The sequence below is a fragment of the Chelmon rostratus genome, chromosome 19, assembly GCF_017976325.1.
Source record: "Chelmon rostratus isolate fCheRos1 chromosome 19, fCheRos1.pri, whole genome shotgun sequence".
In the NCBI taxonomy this organism is placed as follows: domain Eukaryota; kingdom Metazoa; phylum Chordata; class Actinopteri; order Chaetodontiformes; family Chaetodontidae; genus Chelmon; species Chelmon rostratus.
In genome coordinates this window covers 18278992-18291878 of record NC_055676.1, presented here as the reverse complement: position 1 = coordinate 18291878, position 12887 = coordinate 18278992, and the positions used below count along the sequence as shown (strand labels likewise).

Genomic DNA, 12887 nt, shown 5'->3' with positions numbered 1-12887 from the left:
TGTAGTCATTAAAGTGATTTGTCAGGGAGGTGATAATGACTGTTTAGTGGCTGAGCTCTTATCAACTAGTAGAGTCTTTTGGGCTCCTGTGGGGAAACTCAAAGGATGATGAAAACAGCCAAATAAGGTTTGTGTGATGAATGTTAGTCATTTGATCAGCATCCTGACCCTGTTATGCAGTTATGAACAGCAAAGTGCAATTTGATTCATTTTATATTGATAAAAATAACCAAAGGCTTGTGGCCTACAGTGGAATCGCTGCACGAGGCAATAGGAAATGTTGCCTAGATCTGAAAAAGAAAAAATAAGTTGTTTCAATGTAGGGAATGTTATATGACACAAGACAGTAGTGGGAGAAGTACTCAGATTATTTACTCAAATAAAAGCAGTAATACCATTGTGGTATAAATACTCTGTTACTAGTGTCTAAATTTGTACTGAAGTGAAAATATAGACATATTGTAAAAGTAGTTCTGGAATAGGAACAGTGGCATCTGGATTTAGGTCTATGGGAAAGACATCAGTAAATAGGGTCAGAAATTGTGGATGACAGTGCACGTTTCATGACTCTGCGCATTATTGTGATATGTAAGGAAAACCAAGAGCAGTACGTCAGTAATAACATAGAGAGGGATATTATAGCAGGGATTAAACCCTGCACTACAAAGATGAATGCGCATTTCAGAGGTCACTGGTGCAAAAAGCATCTGCACTGGTCTACAGATATGGGAAAAAAAAGTGACAAAGTCAGATGACTCACCCTTCACCAAAGTGTTGAGAAGTGGGCGAGTGCACGCGTGGCGTACACCAAGAGAACGGTCCAGGCCTGAATGCTTGACCCTGCAGTGAGGGCATCTGTGGCTCTGTCATGCTGTGGATCATTTTGCTGGCACGGTTTGGGCTCACTTGTCCCCTTAGAGAGAAGGCTCGCTGCAAATCACGACAAATTTGTTCTGAATTATCTTAGATTATCGTTATTCTGCCATGATGCAGCTCTGTCCTGATGGGAGTGGTCTCTTCCGGGATGACGCCATCCATAGGGCACAAGGGCACACTGAATGGTTTGATGACTATGAAAAAGACGTGAATCATGTGCTATGGCCTTCACAGTCACGTGTTAGACAGCGCCATCATCATAACCTGAATTGAGGACATATCTTTTGAAAAAATAGTCTTCCATCCCTCCAGTAAAGTCCCAGAGACTTATAAAATCAATGCCAAGGTGCACTGAAGCTCCTCTTGTGGCCCAACACCTAAAACACTTTATGTTGTTTTTTTCCTTTGTACCCCTGCTTGTTACTGGACAGGAAGGAAATCTTATTCTGTAAAGTAACTACAGCTGTAGTACAGTATTTAATAATAATAGTGTATATATATATATATATATATATACACATACTACAATAGCTATGTGTATAGCACTTAAAGTTACAAAGTGCTTCATGAAATACATGAGATTGAAACAAAAGAAAGGTAACAAAAACTAAATGAAAAAAGGTAGTGGAACAAAAGAGAATAAAACAACAGCACAACATACCAGGCGTCAAAAACGGCCTTCCTATAGAAATGTGCTTTAAGCGATGATTTTATAACGGGCACTGTGCTGCTGGGCTTAATCTCTTCATGGTCACCCTCAGTCACCGGCCTTTACAGAGGAACTACTAGGTATTATTCAGTGTAAATATGGTGTCAAGTGGCAAAAAGTGGAAGAATTCAATGAAAGTGCAACTACCTCATGAGTGAAGTGCTCTACCTGAGTAAAATGTACCTCCTGGAGGTATTCAGGCTCGTATTGTGGAAGATTCCCTCTTTATTTTTCTGTAGAAATTCTCCCAGGAATAAGTGTTGGGCCTCTCAAACGTGCATCTGGGGGGGACTAACTTGTCTGCCGGCTTTCCTCTCACCCCCGGGTTGCATCATGCTTGGGAACTTCGCTCCAATGAGGGGTTTGCTTTGTGCTTTGTGGAGGGGGAGAGAGAGAGGGAGAGAGAGAGGGGCGGGTGCAGCGGTGGCACCAACAGGACGGGGTTGAAGGAAAAAAAAAGCCCACAGCGAGCAACATCACCTGCGGAGAGAACCGCTGCTTCTTACGCTGGATTCCCCCCGTGGCTTTGGACACTCACATCCTGCACGTCGCTGTGTTTCTTTACGAGAAGCGTAATCAGGAAGGAAATCCTTCAGCGTCTCTTGGTGTATTGTCACAGGAGAAGGGGGGCGCCCAAATCTATCCCTCTTGAGGACGGGACCTTTTTTTTTTGAAGCTGGAAGCAACAACAATGGACTGCGCTTCCACAGGGAAGTCACTCCTGGAGCCGTGCGGTACTCACACACGGGACTGTAGCGTCTCCAAGCCCGCCCGCATCTGTTTGTTCAGTTGTTAAACAGTGTTCACCGTGTCGGGGGGTCGTCGGTTGGTGCCCGCGATGCCCTCGAGGAACAGGTACAACCTGGTGGACGACGTGGCGGACTCGAGGGTGCCGCTCCACAACGAGGAAGCTTACCAGCATGGGATTAATTTCCAAGCCAAGGTGAAACGAGCGGAGTTTTCCTGCTTGTCTTGAACGCGGTTTACGCGCGCAGTCCGCTCGGAGTTGCGTTGTGATTTGTTGTGGAGTGGCAGGTGCACTGGACCCTTTCAGCTGGGATCCACCAAGTTTGAACGCATGGCAGCGCGCCCAGCTCCACACATGTGCTTTCGTGCTGGGAAATTGTAGTTTATTCGGATTGCTTCAAAATTTCATTTGCATAGCCTGACCTTACTAAATGGGGTTGATCGTTGTTATGTTTGATACACAGGAGTGAACTGAGTGTTTTCTCAGGTTTTCCCCAAGTCATTGAATTATTAAGCTCTCAGGAGCAGCTCCACAGCATTCAGTTTTTAATGGCTCTGTTCACACACACCTATCTGTAACTTTATCTTGGGCTGTCTGAGCTGATTTGCACGGCATAGATTGTAGCTCTCAATTCATCTTAGAGGTCGAAGCGGAAACGGAGAGCACAGTGGCAGAAAGGGTTAAAATCCAGGGGAGTGTTACTGGTCCAAAGTTCAATTACAAGGCTGCTTGTATCTTGTCTCATATTAGGTCTGCTTATTAAGCATCATTCTTATCTCAGTCAGTCTGTCTCTCTCAATTTGTCTTCATTACACAGAGTATTATGAACACAACCACATAGAAACTCTGTGACACAGATAATTTCTTGCTTACTTATAGAATAAAAACAGCAAAGATTAAGAATCTGATAGCAGGTGGGACACACAGAAAGCTGCACCCAGCCACATGAACGCACATGCACCCTTCCTCATATAGCGGCATGCACATATCAAATCATATTTGATAAGAAAACACAATATTAATTAATTGAAGTATATAAGCCAAATCAATTTTAAAAATAGTTTCGTGTCAGTGTTACTCATTTCACGCTCTCAGATCATTTAGAGTACTCAAAATAATACTATCAGCAACAGCAACATGGTCCCTGGGGGCCCTTAATTACACAGTCACACCTTTCAATATATGCGTGCGACAAAGCTTATGAAGAAGGCAAAGCCAGTCCTTTATACAACATGTTGAACATAAATATATTGTCCCAAACGGAGAAGCGCTAGTTGCCACATTTCAATAAGGATAACTTAGGACAACCTGATTTACCAGGTAATAAATAAGGTAATCTACCTCATGCAAAGCTATTTAAAACATTTTTCCACCAATGTGAGAGTTTCAGTGGTTCAGTTGTCTTTCTGTTTAGTTCCTGCGTTCTTTTGTGTGTGTGGACATATTGTAGGCAGTTAGTAGGAAGTGAATGCCTTTGTAAAAGTCGATAAAATATTGTACATCCCAGATTCAAAAAAGTTGGAATTCTGTCTGAAACACAAAATAGAATGTGATAACTTGGTAATCCTTTTTGACATACACTCATTTGAAAACAATACAAATACAGTATTTTTAATGTTTCACCTCATCAATTTAATTGATTTTTGTAAATGTCTGCTTATTCTGAATTTGATGCAGCAACACGTTTCAAACTAGTTTGGACAGGAGCAACAAAAGACTGGGGAAGTTGTTTGGATCATTCCACAGGTAAACACGTTAATTGGTAACAGGTGATAGTATCATGATTGGGTATGAAAGGAGCATCCTGGAAAGGCTCAATCGTTCACAAGCGAGGATAGAGCGAGGTTCACCACTTTGTGAACACATGATTGGATAAAGGAGATAAATACATGAGCTCAGGAACACTTCGTGAAACCGTTGTTGGTGAACACAGTTCATTTGCAAATGATTGCATTCTGTTTTTATTAATGTTTTACTCAGAGTTCCAACTTTGTTTGAATCAGGGTTGTAAATGACTCACCTCACATGCTGGAGTTGAATAAGCTGCACAATCAATGCCTGTGATCAGTCACACCTCATAGAATTGAATTGATTTAACACATGTTGTATTATCACTGAGTTTGTTCCATATGATTGTGGCAGGTTAATTGTGTGTGGAAGACAGTGGATAATATCTCTGACTCTGATTGTTTACTACAGTATGTGGGGAGTCTTGACGTGCCCAGGCCCAACAGTCGGATGGAGATCGTGGCAGCCATGAGGAGAATCAGGGTAAGGCGAAATTATTACGTCATGAGTGTTTAAGACGAGAATCACACACTCCTCACTCAGTCCTGGGCTGATTCTTCCATGATGGAGGACAGAAGCGTATCACAGTAATCATACACACACAATACAGAGAGTGCGGCTGTCAGATGAAATCTGTATTGAGGACGGAGTGACGCACGCATTGGCTGGACAGCAGAACATGACTTCTGGGAAAGCAATGTAGGGATGTATTTTGAAAGAAAAAGCAATAAGAGAGAGGTAGATTGTGAGGCTTTGCTGAATAGTAGATGGCCCTTTCTAGCTGTCTTTGAGAGAGTTGAAGGGCACAGTGTGTGCATGTTATTGCTGCCTTTGATTAAAGTCAGACTGAGGCTTATTGCATTGTGTTGTGCTGGTAATTCATTAGAAAGTCACAAATGAACCTTTTTTGCATTTATGAGCTTAATTTGTTCTCTTTTTCTGTTGCTCTGCACTCACTCTTTCCTCGTTATTCACACTGTCATATCATATTCAGGCTTGGCAGGGTTTTTTTTGTCCATAAAGCTCTATCAGTAGTGTTACTATGGGGATCATGTAATCATTTTTACCTCGCATTGTCCCAGTAGGCCAGCATTTTCCTCCAGAAGCTAACATAGAGCTGTATCAGGCAGCCGGGGCGGCTCTGTAATTTAAGTGTGACTCACTAGACCAGCTTGGTTCAGACACGACAAGGCTCTTAAGCCTAGCTGAGTGAATGTGCAGCAAAGAAATGTGCAGTTTCGTTTTTTTTTGTGAGCTGCTAAAAAGCCATAATGTGCATGTATCCTCTGAAAAATGTACGAGTTTTAAGGCACAGCATTCAAACTTTTTTTCACCGTTTTGGGGATTCCAAGACTCTTACCTCGTTTTTGCTCCTGTAGTGTGAAAGAGTGGGTTTGTAGGTTGCCGCTGCGTTGCTTTCAGTGTTAAACTGTCTCAGAGGAGATATTTAAGGCAAGCTGAACCCATCTACAAAAGTAGGTCTATGGAACAGAGACTGTTTATGAGTCTGTGTATCAGTGTGAATGGGCTGAGTGTGCAGATAGTGGCTGTGATTTCCTGCGTTTCTGAAACTGACAAATCAATAAGGTTGTAAGGTAAACATGATCATCATGGTGATATGCCGCAGGCTGAGGCAGAGCTTTAAACAGCAGGTATAGGCAGGCAGGGAAGATAATTTTGATTGCTACAAGAAAAAGATTATCTCTCCAGAAAAAAGAAACACGTAAGACCTTTCACATCAAATCGAGATCTGGGTACTATTTATATGATGTTCCCATTTGGAAATACACACAGTGCGTCATTAGAGCGTATTTATGTCCGAATGTGTGCTCACATGTGAATGCATACATGATGGGTATCTGTATCTATGTATATTGAACTCTCTTGAGGTCTAAAGAAAGCTTTGAATGAATAATGAATGAATTAATGTATTTAGGTTGTAACTCTCAGGATGCCAAAATGGCTAATGAATGAAGCAGAGGACTGTTTTATAGGCCGCTGCTGGCACTGACTTGACAGATAGTACTATGTATAGACTTATGTTATTACCCTCACTGGTGGATGAAGCTGGTTTTTACTGTGTCATGTCATCTTTGCAGTTGAAGCTTTTTAGCAAGACAACATGATTTTTACTGAACAGCGGCCACTGTGGACGCAAGTCGCAGTTGCAAGATTTTCATGATTCAGTTGCTCTGAAGACGTCTTGGTCGCTCAGGGGTTTAAAGTGATGAAGTCTACTTAAAGGAATAGTTAAACATTTTAGGAGATATGCTTATATGCATTGAGTTAGGTGAAGGTAAATATGAAGCCACAGCCAGAAAAAGATAGCTTATCTTAGCATAAAAACTGGACCAAAAACGACATGAATAAATGCATTTGTTTGTTTCTGGAGTCCCCGCTTGTTGCCTGGTATCTCATGTTGCTGAGAATTAGTCCCACACATATCCTCCTTTTTTCCAGATTCCTTTAAATTCCACAATGTTCCTTGTTTTACAGTTGATTCAGTTTTTGTTATCAAATTCTGCAATTCTGTCCCATGTTTTCTGTATTGCAGAAATTCTAGGCCCAGAGTAAAACCATAACTAGTTGTTTTTTTATGCTAAGATAATCCAAGATAGCAGTCTAATGCCTGTATCTTCATATTTAACAGACATGAGACTCTTAGAAAGAAAGCGAAAAAGCATGTTTCACAAAATATTTTAAAATAGAAAACATAAAAGAAATCCTCATTAGAATCTGGAATTGGACCTCAAGCAGGAAAAAGCTATTATTTCTTTTGTGGTATGCTAATATGTATCATAACAGTAGCAAAAGTCATAAAGTCAGTGAACTGTCTCAGTAATGTTACGCAGCAGCAATATCTATCTAAAGATCGCTAGCTAAAGCTAACTTACATTAGCCACTGTAAGCTACTGGTCATACCAGAAGTGAGGCTGTAGCAGAAAAACTGAGTAAATTCAACTGGCCAAGGGTGTGTTTTACTGCTTAAGAGTTCAACTTTTCATTTGTTTCTTTCAAAAGTCACATGGTCTCATTTTAAAGTAAGTCTTATGGAAGGGTTGGTGTACCCGCTCTTTGTGCTGCCTCTGTTTCAAACACATGGGAAAGCAAAGACTGTATTTTTGTGCCAGCCACTTCTTTTTTGGGTGAAGCCTCTCACACTGTGTGAATGCAAACACATGAGCCGTTTTCAGGGCAGGCGCGTGCGTTTCGGGTTCGCTTCCAAGTCACATGTAATTAGCTTTGTGTAGACGAATGTTGACTGGCCTTGCTGAGTTTCTCCTCATCTCTCTTCACAAAAGCAAAAAGCCTTGTCTTTAATTTAAAAGTGCAACCCTTTAGCTAAGGGACTGCGCAGAGACTCCGCAGAGTTGAGTGTGATTAAAGAGAGTGAGGAATGAACTGATGGCACTGGGAGAAAGACTTGAGAGGAAGTCCTGGAAGCGAGAGGGGTTGCATGGTGGCTGGCAGAGCCATAGTCGTTTCATCTCCCTTGGCTAATCTCTTTAGTCTCAGTCGATGTGAGGAAACAGGAGCAAACATGAGAAGAGAGCGAGCAACACGGCCTGATCATCTCTGAACAAACAGTGATTCTGGCTTTCACAGAGCAGAGGCGCTGCTCTAGTTGAGTCAAGTTCTCAGCCGTTTCACAAACACGCACACACCTGCCATTCCCACCACGAGAAAGTGAAAAGACACAACTTTGTATCCTGTGGATCTTTTCAGAGTTGCGTTTTGTTAAATCTTCTCCCATTATGGCTGACTGGTCCTACTGTGTTGGTTTATAAGAATTTGTTTCATTCAGTTTGACCAGTGGCATAGAAACCACCCCAGTGGCACTCGCAAGTGCGTTCACACACTTGTTTTTATGTATAAACGTGTGTGTGTGAGCTCCAGTGCTCCATAATAGATAGCCCCCTTGCATTCTAACAACCTCCGCAATTGATTAACGAGGAATGACAAAGGCTGGCGTTGCTGCATCCCACATGGAGAGATTTGCCGTAGTCGTCCACAGCTCACTGCCTCAGAAAAGGACGTGTATTTACTGGAATTTCCTTGGGAAACAAACAGGAACTATTTACAGGAGGCCAGTGTCTCTCAACAAAAGAAACAAGTTTAAGGCTATTCTCTCCTCTGTCATTCCCCTCTCTCTCACCCCCTCATTTCCACCCCCCCCCCCCCCCCCCCCCCCCCCTTCCTCCACTGCTGTTTTCTTTTCATCCCCTCACTCTCCTCCTACCAAAATAGACTGCCTCAATTTAGCCCATCTCTGCCATCTACTCAGTGCTGACAGGAATAGATTTTAGGCTGAGGGCAGGCTATGCATGCTTCCCTTTGAATTTTGATCGGCCCTAATGGGATTTTAAGCCTCCCTCACATGTCCGTCAGGATGCAGCCTCCTTCCTCAGACTGCCAAGAGTCTCGCTGGAAATTACATGGCTCCCTTCATTCTGCATTTGTCCCAGTGTCTGTCTTGAACATCTCAGGAGGAGATCTCTGTCTGCAGTGCAAGGAAGAAGCAAACTATATTGTGTATGTTTTTTGACTTTTCCATTTCACTATGGCTCCGTTGAGTCTGTGTCAGTCTTAAAAGAGCATGCCGAGCTGTCATAACTCTGACTGTCAAGAGGGATGTTGTGGGAAAACAGCACTCCAGACCTGTCAGAGAATGCAACAGAATTTTTTACACTAACTTACCTTCACTTTGTGTTCTTTTGTGTCTCTATACTTGAAACGTTGCTTCAACAGTGGACAGAAAACCTGTGGAAGCAGTTACATTATGGTAAACAAGTCAAAACTGGCATACAAATATTGGCATAACATCTTCTAATTGTTGATTTTGTCAACAAAAAACCCATGAGATTTTTCAACTGCCAAATCAGTGTTGCAGAGCAGACTGGTTGTTATTAACCATCTTGTTTCTCTTCTCTATGCACATGTGACCACCTGTCACTCACTCAAACAACACTGTGGCAGCAGTCATCCTATTCGGCAGCAGCCAAAATAAATAACAGAAAAATGTCAATATTTCACTTCCTCTAGGTTTCCTTTTTCTGTTTCTCTGTCTCTTTCACTTCATTCTTTATGGCCAGAGTTTGGCAGCTAGCCATAACAAATGCTTACCCGTGCCTGAAGGCTGCAAAAGACACAAACACACACGGATTTGTGATAACATCACATGTGACTATGCATGATTGTGAAATGCACAAATTTAATTCTAAACCGCCAGCAGAACCAAAGTTAGACCGAAACGCACACGACGATCAAACAGCATGAGCGTGAGGAAAACTGAACAGGAGTCAGAACCCGATAAACAATTCCTAATTATCAGTGAATCACATTTTTTGCATAACAGTTACACACTCTGCATGTCCCAGAAAACCAGGAGAGAAATGAGAGCACAGCTTAACTCCAGGGGGGTTACAGATCTATAGCAAAGTGGGGGTGGCTGGTCGGGCCTTGTGTCTCCACTCACATGTGTCAATGAGGGGTATGCTGTATTAAGGAAGCATGACACATATTGGGGAGCATTGTTTTCACTAGCTTAATGGCAGATGTACAAAAGCATAGTAGGTGACCTATATGTGTACTGGATTAGATGTGATTTCAGCTTTGAAAGGGTGCAGTCACCCTTTTGTTTATCCAAACCTTTAAAGAGCAGGGGTCCCATTCTTCTCGATTAACAGTTACTTGAAAATAAGTCACAATTTGTGATCAGTGTTGAAAAGTGCTCTTCTGCACGATCTGCTCTGTAAAGGCCTGGTTACATCAGAAAGTGCCACAGTGAAATTCATCTGGGCAACTTCGCTTTTAAGTGGGAATGAGGAAAATTCAAAAAACTCGGTATGAGGTGGAAAAGTTGGTGTATTGATAAAAGCAAAATGGAACAAAAAGTGTCAATTAATCACGACATATGTGAGGCATGTTGCTTAAACATCCACTGAAGAGACAAAAAACATCCGATCTGTGTAGAACAACGAGGAAACTGTAATGTTCCTCAACAGAACTGCCATATTTCTATCATGTTATTTACACTGTTCTACACTGTTTGAGGTTTCACTCATTCAGCAAATCTGGTTGCGCCAACTTCTGCTGTGTTTTACTGGCACCCGAGTGGAGAATTAGCGCCACCAGCTGTTTATCTTGATGCGCCAACTCTTAATAATCGCGTAACTGTAGTGAATGGAAGCGTGTATTCATTTGCATGTTTTTTGCCAGCTTTCTTTAAATTCAGTTAAAATTTGCACCACTTTTGGATTGAAACCTAACTGTAGTGACTACTTCTAGTTGGTGAACTACTGTAGCTGCTGAACTCCGCGCAAACGGGCTAATTAGCTGAGAACATGCTATTGCTGGTGACCCCACAATAGCTCCACAAGCTTGTGTTTTCTCCGTACTGTTCTGCCATCTTCTTCTCAAGATGGTACATCATTTTAATCCATAAACAGTTTTACCGAAAAGATTTCTGAACTAACAAGCTTGCTAGCTGCCTACTAACTGACAGTTAGAAAGCTCAATTTACTCAGGACAGTTTATTTAAGTGGCTTATTTGTACCATGAGGTCCTGTCTTGAAACTGTCTGCAAACCATCCTTCTTGTGGAGCATTTTATACTCAGAAGAGTTTAGCAAAATAGAAGTGAATCGTGCAACACAGCTAATAAGCTATGATTGTTTTCGCTATTTTGGACTCTCTTTTGCCTTATTGGTCAGCATTGTAAAGACAGCTTGCTATTGGTCAACCAACAGCGCAAATTCACAGTTCAAATGTCCCCAAAGTTGGTACAAAAAAGCGAGTGAATGTGTTGGTTGTAACAATTCCAATGAAATGAATAGATTTCTCCACAAAATCTTGTTTTAAACGCTAAAACCGGAAGTTCCACACTGGAAGTGAGCAGACGTCCAGGCTCTCTGAGAAATGCTTTTTTACCAGAGGACCCGTGAGTCACAAAAACATCACCACAGTAAAATGATGTCCTCTTTTTTACATTTTTACTTACTTTACTTTCTCTTGTGCTGTTTTTTTACTCCTGCCTTTTGTGACATTGGTGTGGTTGTGTGTGTGTGTTTGGTGGATAATTATGCTGAAGGGACAGCAGGTCTTTGCTCAGATGGATGGACAGACAGGTGGTGAGTGGTCCCTGCTTCCACAACCAGCATCGTGTTGCACGCATACACGAACACGCAGGCTTTTATCACCTGCCCTGAGGCTATGCCATGTCTTTTGGCACTATAATTAGTCTCGTCTTATATACTCTGATCTCCCCACTCTCACCCAAAACAAGCCCCATCCTTAGGAAAAGACATTTCTAAAGCCATGAACTCAATCCTGCTGAAGAGCCCACAGGCACATTTTCCTCATAGATGTTCTCTGTCCGGGGCTCTCTGCAGCTTCAGCACGCAGTTTTTGTTTTTGGTTTCCCATGTGTATTGGATATATGAGTATATATTATTATTATTATCATTATATATTTTTTCTTTCTAGACTTGAAAATCATTATGATATAAAAATAGCACTAGTAGATTTCTATGATAAACTGATCAGGGTTGGCATTTTCTACCAGGTCAGCTGTATAAAGGCTGTGTTATTTGTGCTCTATTTGGAGGTATTACAATATGTCCAAGCTAATAGTTTCATTACCGTGTAAAAGTCCCGTTGGAGCTCAGCCAGAAACTCATCTGAGCAGCTCTGAAACCTGCTTGGTGCTGCCTGCTGCAAAGCCTTCTGTAGCTAATCTCAAGTACAAACACAACTAAAGTCAACAGACCAGGGACTGGACAGGTGTGGGTCTGTTGTGGGTGTGTGCCTGCACCTGCAACACATTTGCATCAAGTTGCCCATGTGTCCTTGTGTTTGCACAGAAAATTTTACAATATGATGCAATCCAGTCCACTCCAAATCAGCTTCCCTTCTACTTTGTATTATGAAAAACCCTAAAATTACCGAATTAGCCTCCATAAACGTTTGCTTCAATGCTTCGCTACCAATTTGGTTGATTTCAGTTAGGTCTGCAGTATTTTCATGTATATTTAGCCACAATAGCAGATGTAGGTATGTTGTTGTGGTCTGTTGGTCAGGCGTGATGTTTAGTACAGACATGCATAATCCCTCGAGGGTGAATCCCACTTACTTTGATGAACCCCTCTCACTTTCCCTCTAGTGTCACCACAAGGCATTGTTGTTTTTTATGAAACTGTTGCATAGATTCCTATGAAATTTGTTACAAACATTCATGTTTCCCAGTGGATGAATTGTAATAAGTTTGATCATCCCCTGACTTTTCAGCTAGCGCCATCATCAGGTCAGAATTTAAATTTGCCCAATACTTTATGACCAAATACTTGCAAAACAAGAAACATTCCAATCAGCCTCAGTTGCTTGTGTGCATGCTAAAGTGCTAAACTAAGAGCATGAACATGGTCAACATTACCTTTATTTCTACCATGCTAGCATACTGATGTTGGCATTTTGCTCAATGCACCGCTGTTCCTAACTACAGCCTGTCAGAGCTGCTAGCGTGGCTATAGACTTTTTATCATAGCAAAGTAGCATCTTTTTATAGTGTATTTTTGCTTTCAAGCATCTTTTGAAGTGGAACTCTTTGTCATTATGTGCATCTGCTCCTCACTGCATGAGTGCTTGAAATAAGAACTACAGCTGGTCATGTCTTCTTTTGTGTCATTCTTTTCCTTTTGCTGGTCACTGTGTCTATATTTTGTCAAAGTAATTATCTGATCTGTAAATTTACAAATTCGGTTCAGTCATC

General features: G+C 41.7%; 1 protein-coding gene across 1 annotated transcript in view; it reads left to right on the top strand.

Annotated features, from left to right (window-relative positions):
* Positions 1-2290: 2290 nt before the first annotated feature.
* Positions 2291-12887, top strand: part of si:dkey-34e4.1 (carboxyl-terminal PDZ ligand of neuronal nitric oxide synthase protein) — a 54540-nt gene continuing 43943 nt past the window's right edge. Inside the window, exons 1-2 of the mRNA XM_041960546.1 lie at positions 2291-2528; positions 4533-4604. Coding sequence (XP_041816480.1) covers positions 2424-2528; positions 4533-4604 — 177 coding nt within the window. The 5' untranslated portion in view covers positions 2291-2423. The remainder of the gene's footprint in view (positions 2529-4532; positions 4605-12887) is intronic.